The 21180-nt window shown below is 40.8% G+C and overlaps 1 protein-coding gene across 1 annotated transcript; it reads left to right on the forward strand.

The window, feature by feature from the left end:
* The first annotated feature begins 236 nt into the window (after positions 1 to 236).
* LOC133559491 (uncharacterized) lies at positions 237 to 15681 on the forward strand. Its single transcript, XM_061911308.1, has 6 exons — positions 237 to 596; positions 4387 to 4506; positions 4586 to 4647; positions 4739 to 4845; positions 12036 to 13078; positions 15194 to 15681. The coding sequence occupies exons 1-6, from the start codon at positions 449 to 451 to the stop codon at positions 15307 to 15309; spliced, it is 1596 nt and encodes a 531-aa protein (XP_061767292.1). The 5' UTR covers positions 237 to 448; the 3' UTR covers positions 15310 to 15681.
* The last annotated feature ends 5499 nt before the right edge of the window (positions 15682 to 21180 follow it).

Genomic DNA, 21180 nt, shown 5'->3' on the forward strand with positions numbered 1-21180 from the left:
AAACGACATCCTCTGTTCAGAGCCCACAAAAGGGCAAGGAAAAACTCACAACCCAGTGGGATATCAATGTGAATGACTATGAGAAACGCGCAGCCATTTAAGTGTGTGTGTGTGTGTGTGTGTGTATATATATATATATATATATATATATATATATATATATATATATATATATATATATATATATATATATATATATATATATATATATATATATATCGCGTTTCGTCACAACACAAACGGCTTGCCGTCCGTATGACGTCACTGATAAACATGGCGGCGTGAGTCGCTCACCTGAACGCCACAATCCCAACAAAAGTGCTTTCCCGAACCCGAACGGTCCGCAGGTGTCACGCAATGATCGGTCCGATCGTCTGTGCACCGACGGGGCTCCAAATGGAAGAATGGTGAGCACGAATTGTGGTCGCTCGCACCCTTTTAATCGACCATGTCCAAGCCGAGGACTGCTGCTACTACTACTGCTGCTGCTGCTGCTACTACCGCTGTTAATACTGCACCACCTGCCTTCGCGGAGCTGTGGAGGTCTGTCTCCACAGTGGGCAAAACACAAGACAAAACGCCAACATGCGCCGAAGGTAACAATGTGGATGTTCGTGTTTGCCTAACACCACATAAGTTTCAACTGGGTGATGAGCATCTGTGTGGAGGACAGGAGGTTGGGGGAGGGGTCTGCTGACATGCGCAGTAAATTCTTACAAATATTATTATTATGTTTACTAGGACTGTCAAATAATAATTGTTTTTAATCTGAATATTAACAAAGGGAATAAGCGGTAGAAAATGGATGGATGGATGGATATTAACATTTTGGAATTTGGATTAAAATCACAGGTGACAACTTGCTGGCAAGACCCCAGTATTTGTACACAAATGTCATTTTATCGCTACCATTATGCTTAGTATATTTAGCACACCTCTCATGGCTGAGGACTTCTCATTAGTCGCATAATTTTGACCTCTGTATGTATGATTATCCATCCATTTTTCCACCGCTTGTCCCTCTTTTGGGGTTGCGGGGTGTGCTGGAGCCTAGCTCAGCAACAATCGGGCGGAAGGCGGCGTACACCCTGGACAAGTCGCCACCTCATCGCAGGGCCAACACAGATGACAAACAACATTCACACTCACATTTTTGAAAAACTTTTATGACGTCATCTTTCATAACTGAAGGATTAAATAAAATAAAACTTGGTAAAACTTTTGTGGCTAATTAAACCTTGCATTCTACACGGAATAAAAAGCCAAATGGAGGACATTGTTCCTGGTCCCTAAATTTTCTAAAAACGTGACTCCAGCCAATACACATTAAATTTATCTTGATAAAGTACTTGACCCGTCTCCGCTCGGGATTGTCTCCTGTTGGCCCCACGATGGACTGGACTGTCACTATTATGTTAGATCCACTATGGACTGGACTGTCACTATTATGTTAGATCCACTATGGACTGGACTGTCACTATTATGTTAGATCCACTATGGTCTGGACTCTCACAATATTATGTTAGATCCACTATGGACTGGACTCTCACTATTATGTTAGATCCACTATGGACTGGACTCTCACTATTATGTTACATCCACTATGGACTGGACTCTCACTATTATGTTAGATCCACTATGGACTGGACTATCACTCTTATGTTGGATCCACTATGGACTGGACTCTCAGTCTTATGTTAGACCCACTATGGACTGGACTCTTACTCTTATGTTAGATCCACTATGGACTGGACTCTCACTCTTATGTTAGATCCACTTTGGACTGGACTCTCAATCTTATGTTAGCCCCACTATGGACTGGACTCTCACTCTTATGTTAGATCCACTATGGACTGGACTCTCACTATTATTTTAGATCCACTATGGACTGGACTCTCACTACGATGTTAGATCCACTATGGACTGGACTCTCACTCTTATGTTAGATCCACTATGGACTAGACTCTCACTATTATGTTATATCCACTATGGACTGGACTCTCACTATTATGTTGGATCCACTATGGACTGGACTCTCACTATTATGTTAGACCCACTATGGACTGGACTCTCAATCTTATGTTAGACCCACTATGTACTGGACTCTCACTCTTATGTTGGATCCACTATGGACTGGACTCTCACTATTATGTTAGATCCACTATAGACTGGACTCTCACTATTATGTTAGATCCACGATGGACTGGACTCTCACTCCTATGTTAGATACGCTATGGACTGGAATCTCACTCTTATGTTGGATCCACTATGGACTGGACTCTCACTCTTATGTTAGATCCACTATCGACTGGACTCTCACTATTATGTTAGATCCACTATAGACTGGACTCTCACTATTATGTTAGATCCACTATGGACTGGACTCCCACAATATTATGCTAGGCCCACTTGACGTCCATTGCATCCGGTATCCCCTAGTAAGGGGGGGGTCACCCACATCTGTGGTCCTCTCCAAGGTTTCTCATAGTCATTCACATTGATATCCCACTGGGTTGTGAGTTTTTCCTTGCCCTCTTGTGCGATCCGAACTAAGGATGTCGTTTTGGCTTGTGCAGCCCTTTGAGACACTTGTGATTTAGGGCTACATAAATAAACATTGATTGATTGATTGAAAGGTTCCTTGCATGGTCCCATGTATGCAGACTAGGGTTATACGGTATACCGGTATTAGTATAGTACCGCGATACTAATTAATTTTATTCGGTACTATACCGCCTCTAAAAAGTACCGATCCCACCCACATCCCCTCCCGTTTTTTACAGGCATGACTACACGGCGTCGTCACGTCGTGGCATTGCTGGTTTTACGAGCAGAGGAGCATGTTCGGCAGCACACAATCACAGAGTACTTACAAGCAGACACAATGTGTAGACAGAAAAGGGAGAACGCACGCATTTTGGCTTAAAAACTAACGATAAAGGTGACGTTATAACACTGAAACGCCCTCAGGAAGAGTAACTTTAAGACATGGCTAGCTAACTAGCAGCTAAAGTCCATCCGCAGTCGGCAGTGTTTTAGCTACTTCTAAATCACTAATACTCGTCTCCATGGCGACACATAAAGTAAGTTTCTTACAAGTATCATCCCTGCAGGACGAGGAATAGCTAAACATGCTTCACTACACACCATCACAATGTAAACAAACGCCCTGTAATGATAACAAGTAAAGGAACGTATTTAGTCAATACTTCTATGATTACATCGATATTTTTTACCATCACAAAATCTTTTTTCATTTTTTTTTAATTTATATTATCTTTATAAACTCAGAAAATATATGTCCCTGGACACATGAGGACTTTGAATATGACCAATGTATGATCCTGTAACTACTTGGTATCGGATCGATACCCACATTTGTGATATCATCCAAAACTAATGTAAAATATCAAACAACAGAAGAATAAGGGATTATTACATTTTAACAGAAGTGTAGACGGAACACGTTAAAAAAGAAAGCTAGCAGATATTAACAGTAAATGAACAAGTAGATTAATAATAAATTTTCTACCACTTGTCCTTAATAATGTTGACGAAAAAATTGAATGGAAAATGACACAATATGCGGCTAAATTAGGAGCCTTTGTTTGCTTACTTACTACTAAAAAAAAAAGTTATGTTCACTATTTTATTTAAGTACAAAATTGCAATAAGAAACATATGTTTCATGTACCCTCAGATTTTTTGTTAAAATATAGCCAATAATGCCATTTTTGTGGTCCCCTTTATTTAGAAAAGTATCGAAATACATTTTGGTATCGGTACCAAGATGTTGGTATCGGGACAACCCTAATACAGACACCAGTGTTTCCCACAGGTCAGGCATCTATTTGTGGTGATGTGGTCAGGCGGCGGGGGGGGATGGTATTAGCGGCGGCGGCGATGACCAAGAAGAACGCGGAGTTGGACTATAATTACAACACTTTATGTACATATTTGTATAATATTTACATATTTATTTAATATGTAACTACAAGCTCCATTCACAGACAGTCCCATTGCTTTTATGAGCGGTTGAGCGAGTCAAAAGTCCATCCATCCATCCATTTCCTACCGCTTATTCCCTTTGGGGTCACGGGGGGCGCTGGCGCCTATCTCAGCTACAATCAGGCGGAAGGCGGGGTACACCCTGGACAAGTCGCCACCTCATCGCAGGGCCAACACAGATAGACAGACAACATTCACACTCACATTCACACACTATTTATTTTTTATTTGTGGCAGCCGTAATTCTTTCGTGGCGGGGCGCCACAAATAAATGAATGTGTGGGAAACCCTGGACTCACAGTAGTGTAATAGGCAACAGGTGGTGCTGTCCTCCTCGTTGGCAGACAACGTCATTAATTGGATGTCCTCGTACCACAGAGCTGCAGAGTCCTCAGCGCAGAGGCCCCGGCAGATTCTTTGGACTGAACAATGGAGACTCTCCAGGTGACACGGAGCCTTCTCAGGACATCATCTGGGACTCCACGTCGCCTAACGCAGGTAAAGATATTTTCTAGCAAAAATAAAACAACAAATAATTGAATGAATGTGAAAACGTCGGCGAATTGTTTTTTTTTAGGGAGTAGCAGGAATTTCCGATCGGTGGAAATATCCGACATCGTCAATCGCATCGCGCCAAAGGTCAGTTTTTTTGTTTGTTTTTTTTCTCCTCCCGTAGAAACATCATAAAGTGTTGCCGCTTTGATGCCGGCGTTTTGTTTTCCATTCGCAGGACGTGAACCTTCGAGGGCCACGATCTCCTCTGTGGCAGTGGATCAGTGAGAGCGCCGCTTTGACGCCAGAGATGCCCAAACCAAGAGTGAAGAAGAAGTCCGTTCGGTGAGCGTAATAAAATTCTGATAAATGTATCAAGATAGTACTATTTTTTTATGACATATCAAAAATAGGCATCAGGAGCCAAATATATTAAATGTATTTCAAAGGGAACCTTCCTCTGATTATAATCCCCCCCGCTATCAAGGCAGAAAGGAAAATAAATGTCAACTAGGGCTGGTCTTGTTTTAATATCTCGATATTTCAAAGGGGAACATTATCACAATTTCAGAAGGGTTAAAACCAATAATAATCAGTTCCCAGTGGCTTATTTTATTTTTCGAAGTTTTTTTCAAAATTTTACCCGTCCCGGAATATCCCTAAAAAAAGCTTTAAAGTGCTTGATTTTCGCTATTTTCTTAAGCCACTGTCCATTTCCCTCTGATGTCACATAGCGATTCCAATACAAACAATGGCGAATAGCACAGCAAGATATAGCGACATTAGCTCGGATTCAGGCTCGGATTTCAGCGGCTTAAGCGATTCAACAGATTACGCATAAATAAATAAATGGGTTGTACTTGTATAGCGCTTTTCTACCTTCAAGGTACTCAAAGCGCTTTGACACTACTCCCACATTTACCCATTCACACACTGATGGAGGGAGCTGCCATGCAAGGCGCCAACCAGTACCCATCAGGAGCAAGGGTGAAGTGTCTTGCTCAGGACACAACGGACGTGACGAGGTTGGTTCTAGGTGGGATTTGAACCAGTGACCCTCGGGTTGCGCACGGCCACTCTCCCACTGCGCCACGCCGTCCCTTATTACTATAGCATGTATTGAAACAGATGGTTGGAGTATGGAGGCAGATAGCGAAAACGAAATTGAAGAAGAAACTGATGCTATTGAGCGAATAGCTATTGACGCTATTCGGCCATGCATGTCCGCGTTAGCATCGCCGGTAAAATGTGCAGACCAACCTATCAGGACTATTGCATTGACACTGGATCAATTTTAAATCCGTCGATTGGTAAGTGTTTGTTTCACATTAAATGTGAGTGGAAGGAAACGCTGGATGTAAATATAGTTTCAAATGTACATACAGGTAGCCTAAATAGCATGTTAGCATCGATTAGCTGGCAGTCATGCCGCGACCAAATATGTCTGATTAGCACTTAAGTCAACAACATCAACAAAACTCACCTTTGTGATTTTTTGACTTTATCGTTGGGAATGCATCTGCTTTGAGTGTCGCTGGATATCCAGACATTCTTGTCATCTCTGTGCCATCTCTGTCGTAGCATGAATTGATTAACGTGGACCCCGACTTAAACAAGTTGAAAAACTTATTCGGGTGTTACCATTTAGTGGTCAATTGTACAGAATATGTACTGAACTGTGTAATCTACTAATAAAAGTATCAATCAATCAATCAATCAAGCATCGCCGGTAGAAAACAAACAGGGGAATTTCGCATCTCTTGACACTGGAGCAACTTAAATCCATCGATTGCTAAGTGTTTGTTTGGCATTAAATGTGGATGGAGGGAAAGGCTGGATGTAAATATAGCTACAAATGAGGCGTAATGCTGCAATGTGTACACAGAGCTAGCCTAAATAGCATGTTAGCATCGATTAGCATGCCGTGCTAATCGATCCACATTCTACGTAAATCAACTTGAATCCGTCCCTGATCGTGTTGTTACACCCTCCAACAACACACCGACGAGGCATGATGTCTCCAAGGTACGGAAAACAAGTCGAAAAAACAGAAAATAACAGCTGATTTGACTCGATGCGTGTGATGTGATAGGGAAAAATGGCGTTGTGTACCGATGTGACGTCACGTTCTGACGTTGTCGCTCAGAGAAGGATACACAGAAAGGCGTTTAATTCCCCAAAATTCACCCATTTAGAGTTCGGAAATCGGTTAAAAAAATATATGGTCTTTTTTCTGCAACATCAAGGTATATATTGACGCTTACATAGGTCTGGTGATAATGTTCCCCTTTAAGGCCTTGTCACGATACACAATATACATCTCGATATTTTGCCTTAGCCTTGAATGAACACTTGATGCATATAATCACAGCAGTATGATGATTCGATGTGTCTACATTAAAAAATCTTGTTCATACTGCATTAATATATGCTCATTTTATAACTTTCATGCAGAGAGGGAAACCACCACTAAGTCAATTGACCAAAAGTGTATTTATGTAACAGTTATATTGAGCAGTGGCACAAACATTCATGTCATTTCCAACACAGAACGTGCAAGATTGTCTGAGACATTTTAAAACAAGCTATGAGTGCACTTTTTTTTGTGCATGATGTGACTAAAATGACATATCAAAAATTAAAGTGCACTTTTTGTACAGAACGCCACTACAATAGTTAAAAACAAATAAAGTGCACTTTTGTGCATGATGTCACACAAGAATTTTCAATAACTGTCAAATAAAAATGAGCTGCATAATAGGAAATCAAATAGTGTATGTCCTTCGCTATGTGGTAGGTTTCTGTGGACGTTATCTCCTTCTGTTGACTATTTTTTTTATACTCGTTGATCTGGTAATTGTTGCTTGGCCATTTTGTGGGTGTGGCACCGGCCGGATATGTTGACATGCGGAGTTTCAAGCACTCTTCATTCTCTAGCGGGTGACTTTTCAACTGATGCTACATTAGTAGTAATGAAGTGAATTATATTTATATAGCGCTTTTCTCTAGTGACTCAAAGCGCATTACATAGTGAAACCCAATATGTAAGTTACATTTAAACCAGTGTGGGTGGCATTGGGAGCAGGTGGGTAAAGTGCCTTGCCCAAGGACACAACGGCAGTGACTAGGATGGCGGAAGCAGGAATCGAACCTGCAACCCTCAAGTTGCTGGCACGGCCACTCTACCAGCCGAGCTATGCCGCCCCATAGCTTTTTGTAGCAACGCTTTTGCCGCATAATTGTTGAACATAGTCCCGCTTGAAGTTAAACCATCGCTGGACGATGGATCCCGTGCTGTTTTTCTTGGGAATTAATTATTCCTCCATTTGTTACCAGATTCGCACCTTCTCTCTCTCTCGTATTACCACCCGCACCTCACCGTTAGCATCACAGCTGACGTTACCATGTTGCTACTTTTCGACTCCGCGGGAGCGTGTGACGTTGCACACGTCACGTATGTAAGAAGGTGCGCTTGTTTTATGTCTCTGTAAGGAGAGACAAGAGAGTGAGAAATGCATGCAGTGTAATGCCCGCAGCTAAAAGCAACTGCGTGAGAACATATACTCGAATATCACAATATAATCATTTTTCATATCGCACAGAGACAAACCCGCGATATATCGAGTATATTCCATATATCGCCCAGCCCTAATATTAACATGTGTATTGAAAAAGACTCAATGTCAACAAAATAGTAAAACTACATTAACCAACACTTAACAATAAGCTCTTAAAATGAATGCGCAAACATAAGGAATGTGTAAGAAATGCTTCATAAAGTGTAAGAAAATAGTGCAAAGTGTGAAAATGTAAGCATAGAGAAACCTGAGATCTATTTTCTGCAGGTTTGGTGCCAGGAAGTTACGGCTGTGCTCTAAAGGGTGAGCGTGGCTAAGGTGGTGTGGTATTACATCATCTACAGACCACATCGATCTGACTACTATGGGTGTGAATCTTTGGTCACTTAACGATTTAATCCGAATCCTGGTGTGACGATTTTATTCAGAACGGATTTTGTAGAGATGTCCGATAAGGGCTTTTTTGCCGACAGTCGATGTTGTCCAACTCTTCATTACCGGTACGATATATACAGTCCTGGAATTAACACATTATTATGCCTAATTTTTTTGTGATGCCCCGCTGGATGCATTGAACTATGTAACAAGGTTAACCAGAATAAGAGAACAACTTCAACTCTCAAGTTATGGAAAAAAAATGCCAACATGGCACTGTCATATATATTATTGAAGTCACAAAGTGCATTTATTTTTTTTTTTAAATGCCTGAAAACAGCAGCTTGGAATTTGTGACATGCTCTCCCTGAGATAATCCTGATACCCACTTCAACGATAGGAAATACTATACTTTGACTTTCACAAAGTGCATTATTTTTTTTAAACATGCCTCAAAACAACAGCTACAAAAACAATGAAGGCACACAACTTCAGTCCAGAGTATACTAGATTAATTAAGTAAACAATAACATAGTCCTCCTTTAGTGCAAGACTGCCTGGTATACTGTATAACAGGAAATTATAAACTGGGCTCAATCTGCCCTGCTCTTGCGTATTGGTATGAGTAACCAAAATGTCCTGCAAGCTAGTGGTGAGTGTTTGAAGTGGCCTACCAGTCAATCAGAGCTTCTGAAATGCTGCGTTGAAACAGGGCAGCTTCGTTCACTGCAAGCTCTAAAGTGTGCGCCATGCAGGGCAGACGATCCACACCAAACTCCACCGTAGCTTTTGCCATATTGCGTGGGCTTTCGCCTTGGGGTGGTTTTGGTTGTATTTTTGTTTTTTCTCGATGGAACTGTATGGTACTACCTTTTTTCGGTGTTTGCTTTTCATCCAACATCCACTTGTATTCATCATGGTTAGGGTTAGGGTTAGGGTTATGATTCTTGAAGAGGTAGGAGGTAGGAGATCAATATGCTCGTATTAAAGGAAGACGTCTTGGTTGCTCCTCGCATAACCAACTTTTTGCAGTCATTGCAAATTTCCAGTTTTTTATCCGTAAGACACACCTTAGAATAATTCCAAACCATAGACATGGTGTCGTTAGTCAGTCACAGAGCGAGCTCGCTTGTTAGCCAGGCTACAGCACCGGCAACAACACACTCTTGTTGTTGTTAGGCTCCGCTCGCGGCGGTTTGATGAGGTCATCAAGCGTCGCCAGTAAACCTCTCATGCTGTAGTCGTCAACTCTTGTGTTTTGTGTGGGAGAGGGGAGGGGCTGCTGACTGGGAGACGCAACTGCTTCTTCCTTCGTCCTTGTTTTACCGGATATGTACCGCTCCGTACAGCCGCGTTTTAAAAAGACATTAATTTTACTTTTTGAAACCGGTACCGATAATTTCCGATATAACTTTTTTAAGCATTTATCGGCCGATATTATCGGACATCTCTAGTTATTTGGTGTAATAATTATGATGAAACATTTTTCAAAACAGGTTACTGGTTAGAAAAGCTCATTTCGGTTGCATGAAATGCCCTAAAATGTAAATTTTTTTAAATTTTATTTAAAAAAATGCATTAATCAGTTCAACAAAATAATACACAATAATAAAATTACAAACCTGGCCCAGCAACATTCAGAATAGAAATCAACAGAGCAATTGAGGACACACAAAGATGACACAAAACAATCCAAAAGTAGTCAAACAAAAATGAATAATATAAACAACAGTATCAATATTAATATGAATTCCAACATAGTAGTGATTAGAGATCCCTCATTTACATTATCATCAGCCATTTATAAAAAAAAAAATAATAAAAACATTTATAAAATGAACAACAGTTTCACAGTTGTTGGAAGCTTGACAACACATTATGTCCAATATTTTTCACAAAGATAAAATAAGTCATATTTTAGGTTCTTTTATTAGTTGAAACAAATGGAAATAATGGATCCCATATTCCAAATTATGACTCATTATTATCTAAACTAAATGCAGTTTTTTTCTACTGATATCATCTCCATAGCTCGTGTATACCAGTCAGTATGAGTTGGACTATCAAAATCTATCCATTTTTTTTAATATAACCGTTTTTTGTTATGATGCATATTGAAAGAAATGCATCTTTAATCTTCGATGACACGTTATTGAATGGATGCAGATCAAAAAATGGATTCCTAATTCATCTTTTTCCATTTATCCAAAGTCGGGTTGTGGGTGCAGGAGCCTCATCAGGGAAGCCCAGACTTCCCTCTCCCCAGCTGCTTAGTCCAGATTTTGGAAAATTATATGTGGATTTGGAATCAAAATAAATATCGCGATTCGGATTGAATCGATTTTTTTTGTGCACTCCTACTGACTACAGTCAGTTTTTTAAAAATCCAAAAAAAACGCCATACTGTCGTTGACTTTCCAACTTTTATCTACAATTTCTTCATTTTGACTTTCGTCTTCTCACTAAATCAACCGATGCCGCAACCTAACGTAACAGTTGATGCTGTTACCTGATTAGCTGTTAGCGTGCCACTCCCACTGATCTGTGATCACTTCCTGCGTTGCTCGGTTACCACAGCGCGAATGCCTTTGTCCATGCAACCAACCTTGCTACAACCTCCGCTGTCTACCGACATCAAAGGGGAAAAAAAATATCGTGCAGTTTTGTTTTTTTAAATGATATCGATTGCGTAACGGTACAAAAAGATTTCGTTTCAGTACGTACCTTGGTTTAGAGATCACGGTTCGGTTCATTTTCGGTACAGTAAGAAAACTACAAAATATTATTTTTTGGGTTATTTATTTACCAAATGTGTAAACAATGGCTTTATCCTTTTAACATTAGGAACACTATAATAATTCTGCCCACGTTAATCCACATTAAACTGCCTCAAATTGTTGCTCAGATTAAATAAAATGACAAAACTTTTCTTCTACATATAAAAAGTGCAACATTAAACAGTTTCAAGTCAACTCATCATGCTTAATTTATCACAGCATTTGGAAAGCCCGTAGTTGATTTTTATTATGTAAATGTTATATTTTTATCAACATGTGATAGCAGGGACCCTGCCATTCAAAGCTTTTCTGTCCGTAAAACACACACACACCGCAAAATGAGCTAACGTGACGCTAAAAGCTAATTACCCTTCACCTCAAGCCAGAACTGTGAGCGAGCTGAGCTGCAGTTTAAGTTTCTTGAAGGTCAACGGGCTCATAGTGATGTTAATAGTAGTTGACTGGGAGGTGTTTATTATCATTTGGGGAGAGTATGCTGCCTTATGCTCAGACGCTGAAGCATTTACTACATGCGCTCTGAATACGCACTGCTGGTTGGCTGTTACCGCTATATATGTAACCAATCAGATAGTTGTGTGGGTGGGACAATGCTGGGTGCTGAGACAGAGGCAGAAGAAGCAAAGCAGCTTGTTAAGACTTTAGATTAGAAACTCGTTCGGTACACCCCCGTACTGAAACGGTTCAATACAAATACACGTACCGTTACACCCCTAATGTTTATTGATATCGTTTTATTGCCCAGGGGAGTGTAAACATTTTCTTTCTTGGTCTTTGGCTTCTGTAGGGACAACTGTGTGGACGACCTGATGAAGTTAGCCCGGCAGTTTGACAAAAACATGCAGCAAAACATGCAGCAGGACAAGGAGGCTTCAGAGCAGCTAAACTCAAACAACAACAACAACACCACGTCTCCGCTGAGTCGTACGGAGGAAGAACTCCGCGCACTTTTTGATTCCTCCACTCAAGGCGACAGTCGCGGGCTCAGCCCAAACTCATCCAGGGCATCTCCTACCCAGGAGGGAAGTCATCCCGCGACGGGACCACCGTCATCCGAGCTGAAGCCGGCGAGCAAGCGTGACGACTTTGACGACGACTGGGACGATGATCTGCTGAATGACCCGGTGGTGCTGGCCATGGCGCAGAGCTCGGATGCCAATCAGCCTTCGGAGCCCGCTCGTGTTCTCCAGGTCAAGCCGATCGTGGGCACTCTCCAGCGATTGTGTCCCCAAATCAAGACCACCAAGAGAAGCACTTTCAAGTTAGAGCCAAACCCTCACTTCCAAACATCCGCCACAGACGCACCCAGGTCCACGCCACAGAAACTACACACACCCGAGGCAAAACCGGCCGCCTCAAAGACGGTTTTCACCGAAATCACAGACCGGCGGCAGCCTCGTGTCGCTGCAGACTCCCTAAAAGAAGCTTGTGACACTTTATGGGACGACTGGGATGACGACGCGCTCTTCTACCAAGTGTGCGACACCGCGGAGAGGCTCTCTAACAGCCAGCCTGCGCAGGCGAGCTCCAGCAGCCTCCAGGAGAAACCGTCCGACGGACCGACAAAAAACGCCTCCACCCCTCTGCCCATCGGCAAAACGCTTCCCGCCAACGCAGCGTCACCTCGCACTTTTGTCCGGTCCAACTCGCTACCTGAAGGATGGAACGCTCCGGGGATGGACCGCACCGAAAGACTAAGGATGTCTCGGAGCCTACCAGGAAGCCACAGAGGCGGGGGTTCTTCCGGAAGTCATGCCGAGGCGACGAAGCGGACGGTGACTGCCGCCTCCAAGAGGAGCGTGTGCGACGCCGCGGCAAAAACAAACAAAGGTAACGTAGAAATAGGAATGGGTACTGAATTTTGTACGTTTATAGGTTCCGTCGTTACCACTGAGTACAGTTCCCAATGGGCTCATATCCGATAAAGTTAAAGTACCATTGATAGTCACACACACACACACACTAGGTGTGGTGAAATTACCCTCTGCATTCGACCCATCCCCTTGTTCAACCCCCTGGGAGGTGAGGCGAGCAGTGAGCAGCAGCGGTGGCCGCGCTCTGAATTTATTTTGGAGATTTAACCCCCAATTCCAACCCTTGAGGCTGAGTGCCAGTCTTGGAGGTACTGGGTCCCATTTTTAAAGTCTTTAGTAGAGATGTCCGATTATCGGTATTGGTTTCAAAAAGTAAAATTTTGGCACACGGGCGTAGGTAGAAGTACAGAGTGCCAATAAACGTAAAAATCGTTGTCAAATGATATGAAAGCATGTGTTTATCACAAACGTTATTCTCAAGGCTTAGGTCAGGCTGATTATAAAAATGAATACTTATCAAATATACTACAAAAGAAGGGACAACAAAAATTGATGAAAAATACAACTACATAAAATTACACAGTGATCAATGCTTTCTAACTAAATTAATATTAATAGAATACTGGTTTCTTAAATAGACTGTCAATAAAATGAAAGTGCAAATGAAAATACAGCTTCACCAATTTACCCATAATAACAATAAAAAATAGAGATCTCGTTTGCACCCCTGGTGGTGAAATCCATCAAAATGAGGGTGGTCCCAAAAAGGTGGGATTTTTCAAATTGACCGTGTGTCGCTTTTAAAAGTGCTCCTCCTCTATATGTAATAACAAGTGTGTGTAAGAAATTGAATTAATTAATACAACAAATAAAATAAATATGTATAAAGAGACATGCTGTAATAACGAAGTAAATAATGGTTAAAAACAAATTACAGACAAAAAATTCCCCCAAAAATTATGAACTTAAAGCGTTTTTTTTTCTCACAATGTCTCGACTTTTTTTTTTATAAAATTGGGAACAATTTCTCATATTCTTTCAGTTTCTGTAATATTGCAATATTTTCTTGTAAAGTTAAGTAAAATTATTACTTTTTAATGCCAAATGGTGACATTTGTTGTAAAATTCTGACTTTTATCACAACATTGTAAAAATTGATGTTGTTTTTGTAAAATAGTGACATTTTCTGAGAAAAACAATGACTTTTGTTATGATTTTGCCATCCATAATTTTTGTGCTAAGGAAACTTCTTTATGACTTTCGCTCCAGACTTTTTCCTGTTTGTTTGACATTGTCGTTACTATCACAAGTGGTAGAAAAGTGTATTACAACTGAGTATCGCTGCGGACCACAGCTAAGAAACGGCCTCCTATGGTTGAAAAAAAAACACTGTACTACTTAAAGGGGAACATTATCACAATTTCTGAATCAGTTCCCAGTGGCTTATTTTATTTTTCGTAGTTTTTCTCAAAATTTTACCCATCACGCAATATCCCGAAAAACGGCTTCAAAGTGCCTGATTTTCCCCATCAGTATATCCACCCGTACATTATCCTGTGACGTCAGGGTTTCCCACACATTTATTTATTTGTGGCGGCCCGACACGAAAGAATTACGGCCGCCACAAATTTAAAAAAAATAAATAAAAAAATGCTTGTTTGTTTTTTTCGGCTTTTGACTCGCTCGACCGCTCCTAAAAGCAATGGGACTCTATCTGTGAATGGAGCTTGTAGTTACATATTATATAAATATGTAAATATTATATAAATATGTATATAAAATGTTGTAATTATATTCCAACTCCGCGTTCTTCTTGGTCACCGCCGCCGCCGCTGTACAATATAATACTTGCAAATGAGTTAAAAAAAAACAAAACAAGGTATAACAAGTTAACAGCACAGTTATCATAATTAACACTGTTAAACAGATTAAAAAAAGATGAGATTTTTTTTAATGAACAATTAATATTTATTTCGACACGACACACAAAAGTAGTAAAATCTACTCCCTTGTGTATTTAGTCAATGTGTCTGTGTCGACTAGACAGACTACTCTAAAGTGTAGTAGACTTCAACTACGCCATCAAAACATCTCACAACGCTTTTCGTTTCACTTTTTTTCCCAATTGCAGTGTTCGTCACCTGCCAGATGGCGGGAAAGTGCTGCTCGGCGGCCGAGATTGAGAGGAAGAAACAAGAAGCTTTGGCCAGAAGGCGCCAAAGAATGCATGACCTCCAAAAACCGTAGCGGGCACAGACCGGAGGATAGGATCGTCTTTTGCTACTGTTGTTAAAACATGTCTGCCGCTCACGAAGAACAATCCGAGATGAAACCGGGATTCCGTTACACTTTCCTTTGACTGAACTCTTCCATGTCTGACCTCACGGGAAACAAAGTAGTACTTGAACACACATTTTACTTTGAAAGTATTATTCCCACATTATTTTTGTACGTTTCGTTTTTGAATTTTACCCCATCGGACTTTGCAGTGGGTCCACTTTGAGCCATGTGGCCACAACTTACATGCTAGCACCTTCGACTGAGTGACAAGATCAGGATCTTGATGGGAGAACTGACGGATTTTTGTCATTGTGTTTGAAATAAACACTAGTTTTGTTATTTCATGCTTAGGTGTTGTTTTGTTCTCATTTATGTGCATACTATTAGTCAAGTTAGTAGGGGTGTCGTTGAAATTGATTATCAGATTAATCGTGATTCTTATGTCACGATGGTGGCGCGTATTGGATGTGTGTTTTGTCCACCCCAAGATGCAAATGGAACAGAAGAGACAGGAATAGCAGATAAGAGCTTGGTTTAATCTAAAAAAAGATAATACTGGTACAAAAACAGACAAAAGAAAACGCGTGCCTAGGCACGGGAAGCTAAGCTAAAACTTAGCACGGAAAACAGAGTCCAAAAATGACGTGCCGAGCGCACGGGAAGCTAAGGAGGTACTTAGCATAGAGACAAGATTTAGGAAATGCCAACGTGAGTGTTGCTTACCGCAAGCAGAGGATCAAGGTCGAACGGAGGAAAAAGGCAGGTTTAAATAAGGGTAGTAATCAGGAATCACTGGTGCGCGAAAAAAACCAGAGCAGGTGGAACAAATCAGAAACTATGGTAACAAGGTAAATAAGGAAGAGCTAAACTAGGGGTCGGAAGAGTCCAAAAACAAACAGAAAACCCAAAAGGACTCAAAAACCAAAATAACATATGATCCGGGCGGCGGATGATAACATCTTATTTGTAACAATTCTTAATCGATTAAAAAAAAAAATCTTAAATTTATATATACAGGGTTTCATGCAGCGTTTCTTTGTTAAGGCGGCCGCCTTAACGAAGAGCCACCGCCTAAACTAAAGTCTTAACAAGCTGCTCAGCTTAGTTCTGGCTCTGCCTCTGCCAGTACGTCTCTGCGGCCCCAAGCATTGTACCACCCACAGAACCCTCTGATTGCTTACACGCAGAGCGGTAACAGCCAATCAGCAGTGCGTATTGAAAGCGCATATACCAGCCAATCAGCAGTGCGTATTCAAAGCGCATGTAACAGCCAATCAGCAGTGCGTATTCAGAGCGCATGGAGTTAGTGCTCCTGCGGTGGAGTGAACGGAAAGGTGTTTAGCAGGTAAGCGTAAGGCAGCAGACTCTCCCCAAATGATAAACACTTCCAAGTCAACTACTAGTAGCATCACTATGAGCCCGTTGGCGTTCTAGAAACATAAACGGCAGCTCAGCTCACTCACAGTCTTCGGGGTGAAGGCTAATTGGCTTTTAGCGTGACGTTTGCTCACTGTGCGGAGTGTGTGTGTGTGTTACGGACAGCAAAGCCCCGTCTGTCTGAGAGAAAGACAAGTATTATTGACCTACAGTTAACAACGGAGTTATTTAACTTTACCTTTTTTCTGTGTTGATTGTGCTGTGTTGAAGCAACAAAAAACGACATTATGTTAAATGAAGAGTCTACTGAAGCTGTATCTGATAGTTGATCTAATAATGTAACTGCATCATAAAATCTACATGAACTCCATGATGTTCAGGGATGAATTGTCTCTCCTATTGCTATTATACTATTTTTTTCAGCTATAGTTACATTAATCATTAGTAATGTAACAGCCTAGTTTTGAATGGCAGGGTCCCTGCTATCACATGTTGATAAAAATATAACATTTACATAAAAAAAAGTCAGCTACAGGCTTCCCAAAGGCTATAATAAAATAAGGACGATGATTAGAGCATATGTTAGCAGGTGGCCCCACTTTTAACTCTTTTTTTGTTTAAATGCTTATTGCAAACGCTTACTTACAGTAAGTCATTAATTTGACTTTCTAAGTCATTATTTTGACTAAGTAAGTCATTATTTTGACTTAGTAAATTACTAAGTCATAATAATGATGTACTTAGTATGTCAGGTAACGAGGACTGTTTTGTTTTTACTTTACTTAAAAAATATCGAGATATGTATCGTATATCGCCTTTCAGGTCAACAGCCATACAGGTCACACTGAAGGTGGCCGTATGAACAACTTCAACACTGTTACAAATATGCGCCACACTGTGAACCCACACCAAACAAGAATGACAAACACATTTCGGGAGAACATCCGCACCATAACACAACAGAACAAATACCTCAAACCCCTTGCAGCACTAACTCTTGTTGGACGCTACAATATACACCCCCACCTCAACCTCCTCATGCTGTCCTGAATTCCGAACTGCTGTTTTGAGGCATGTTAAAAAAAAAATGCATTTTGTGACTTCAATAATAAATATGGCAGTGTCATGTTGGCATGTTCTTCCATAACTTGAGTTGATTTATTTCGGAAAACCTTGTTACAATGTTTAATGCATCCAGCGGGGCATCACAACAAAATTAGGCATAATAATGTGAAAATTCCACGACTGTATATATCGGTATCGGTTGGAATCTGTAATTAAGAGTTGGACAATATTGGATATCGGCAAAAAAGCCATTATCGGACATCTCTAATTGTTATTAGTTATAATAATCTAAAACAGTAATTTGACAAGGAGCACCGATCTAGCGTCTGTTTTTAAGTATGTGTGGTATAACACAAGTAAACCATCAAAACGGTATTTGTTTTCCAATTTGTGTGAGAAATCTTTTTATTTTTTTTTAGGTTAAGGTTACAAAAAACATTTAAAACATTGGTAACAAAGTCATAAAATTACAAGTAGATCCAATGTTATTGAAAATAAATACGCTCAAAAACATTGCAAGACATTCACATACAGTCCCATTATAGTGTGTTCATGACTGAGGACTGACAGCCAGCTTGGCATTTATTCGTCGCAATTCTATAAATGTACATGGTGCTACTGTTGTCTTACTCCACCTGACACCTGCCGTATTTGGGGAACTGTTGACAGCCCGAGCCGACATTTAAAAAAAAAAAAAAAAAAAAAGTTTATCTGAAGGCTGCAGCTCGAAACAAAATGAATGAAGATGATTCTTGTTGAGATGTGACAAATTCATTTAATCTGGCGTCTAGTATGTCTTCTGGTCTGTCTTATCTGTGCACTCAGCTGCTGGACTCAAAGCACAACGGTGGCCTTTGTGGACCCGGCAGGCCTCCTTTGAGAGTTTGCAGGTGCGTGAATACAGGTGTGTGTGTGTGTGTGTGTGTGTGTGTGTGTGTGTGTGTGTGTGTGTGTGTGTGTGTGTGTGTGTGTGTGTGTGTGTGTGTGTGTGTGTGTGTGTGTGTGTGTGTGTGTGTGTGTGTGTGTGTGTGTGTGTGTGTGTGTGTGTGTGTGTGTGTGTGTGTGTGTGTGTGTGTGTGTGTGTGTGTGTGTGTGTGTGTGTGTGTGTGTGTGTGTGTGTGTGTGTGTGTGTGTGTGTGTGTGTGTGTGTGTGTGTGTGTGTGTGTGTGTGTGTGTGTGTGTGTGTGTGTGTGTGTGTGTGTGTGTGTGTGTGTGTGTGTGTGTGTGTGTGTGTGTGTGTGTGTGTGTGTGTGTGTGTGTGTGTGTGTGTGTGTGTGTGTGTGTGTGTGTGTGTGTGTGTGTGTGTGTGTGTGTGTGTGTGTGTGTGTGTGTGTGTGTGTGTGTGTGTGTGTGTGTGTGTGTGTGTGTGTGTGTGTGTGTGTGTGTGTGTGTGTGTGTGTGTGTGTGTGTGTGTGTGTGTGTGTGTGTGTGTGTGTGTGTGTGTGTGTGTGTGTGTGTGTGTGTGTGTGTGTGTGTGTGTGTGTGTGTGTGTGTGTGTGTGTGTGTGTGTGTGTGTGTGTGTGTGTGTGTGTGTGTGTGTGTGTGTGTGTGTGTGTGTGTGTGTGTGTGTGTGTGTGTGTGTGTGTGTGTGTGTGTGTGTGTGTGTGTGTGTGTGTGTGTGTGTGTGTGTGTGTGTGTGTGTGTGTGTGTGTGTGTGTGTGTGTGTGTGTGTGTGTGTGTGTGTGTGTGTGTGTGTGTGTGTGTGTGTGTGTCCACCGCAGCATCATCAAGGCTTTTACCAGTGTGATTTTGATTTTAATACTGTTTGTTCCAACTATCTGATAGAGCAAACAGGTGTCCACAAGGAACAATTTGGCCCTCGATGAAGGACCCCCAGAAAATGTCACGCAGATGCGAATACGTGCAGATTGATTGAGTATTTTTGAGAGGATTTATGGGCGTAATTGTAGTCTTGTCAGTTTAATCAGTGGTGGGGATAAAATTGTGGAATTCTCTTTACAACGAGATAAAAACTGTAAAAATATATTCCAATTGAAAAAAATATCTAAAGATAGAACAATAATATCATATGGACAGCCATAAGTGTTTACATTTTGTTTTTTATTTATTTTTTTACTTATTTTTTTGTATTTGCTCTGTATCATTCCGTGAGGTGTGTATTATTACTATTATTTTCGTGGTTAGGTTTATACTTTATGAGGTTTTGCACTTGTTGTGTTTTTCTTGTGTTTTTTGTTTTTGATTGTTTCATTACATTTGGATATATGTGTCGGCTTAAATGATATTCATGAAGTAAGATAATGTAGTATGTCGAAGGGGCAGGAAATTATAAGATTTTCTTCATCCTGCTCCTTCTCAGGAATTGTGTGAATTTAAATTGTATAATTGTGATATAATTATGTACCGTTCTAAATGCACATCAATGAATGAGATAAATAAAAATGAAAAAAAAAAAGGAAATCTTAGAAAATCTTGGAAATATTAAGTAAAAAAACCTATTAATACGAGTGTTTTGTCAACAAAACAAAAAAGGCTTCGCTACACGCCTTGAAGTAATGGTCAGGTAAACTCGTTGCAGGTATGCATTGTGTTTTTATTCAGGAAATATGCTAATCGAGTATTATGATGTGAGTGTAGGGAAGGGCACCGAATCCGGCACTTTATCTTGGCAACAACCGAATCCCATGGATTTGTTGCCATTTTGTGGAACCTGGCTTTCACTCCAGCAGCACTGAGAGCAGACTCAGCCAAACTACCCCTATGTAATGTTGCAATTTTTGATGCCAACAAAGCAATCGACTCAAAAAACAACAACAACGCTCCAACATAAGTAAACTAAGGCTCCACTTTTTCAAAAATGCGCTAGCTTGATGCCAATCACTCCAACAGCACTGAGACCAGTCTCAGCCAAACTATCCCTAGATAATGTTGCAATTTTTGATGCCAACAAAGCAATCGACTCAAAAAAGAACAACGCTCCAACGTAAGTAAAGTAAGGCTCCACTTTTTCAAAAATGCGCTAGCTTGATGCTAATCACTCCAGCAGCACTGAGAGCAGACCAAGCCAAACTACCCCTATGTAATGTTGCAATTTTTGATGCCAACAAAGCAATCGACTCAAAAAACAACAACAACGCTCCAACATAAGTAAACTAAGGCTCCACTTTTTCAAAAATGCGCTAGCTTGATGCTAATCACTCCAACAGCACTGAGAGCAGACTCAGCCAAACTACCCCTAGATAATGTTGCAATTTTTGATGCCAACAAAGCAAACGACTCAAAAAACAACAACAACGCTCTAACGTAAGTAAAGTAAGGCTCCACTTTTTCAAAAATGCGCTAGCTTGATGCTAATTACTCCAGCAGCACTGAGAGCAGACTCCGCCAAACTACCCCTAGGTAATGTTGCAATTTTTGATGCCAACAAAGCAAACG

This window comes from Nerophis ophidion, linkage group LG09 (assembly GCF_033978795.1).
Source record: "Nerophis ophidion isolate RoL-2023_Sa linkage group LG09, RoL_Noph_v1.0, whole genome shotgun sequence".
NCBI classification, from domain to species: Eukaryota; Metazoa; Chordata; class Actinopteri; order Syngnathiformes; family Syngnathidae; genus Nerophis; species Nerophis ophidion.

Coding starts and splice junctions, on each gene's coding strand:
- LOC133559491 (XM_061911308.1), top strand. CDS start 449: ATGTCCAAGCCGAGGACTGCTGCTACTACTACTGCTGCTGCTGCTGCT. Junction 4,507..4,585: donor CTCCACGTCGCCTAACGCAG/GTAAAGATATTT, acceptor GTTTTTTTTTAG/GGAGTAGCAGGAATTTCCGA. Junction 4,648..4,738: donor TCAATCGCATCGCGCCAAAG/GTCAGTTTTTTT, acceptor TTCCATTCGCAG/GACGTGAACCTTCGAGGGCC.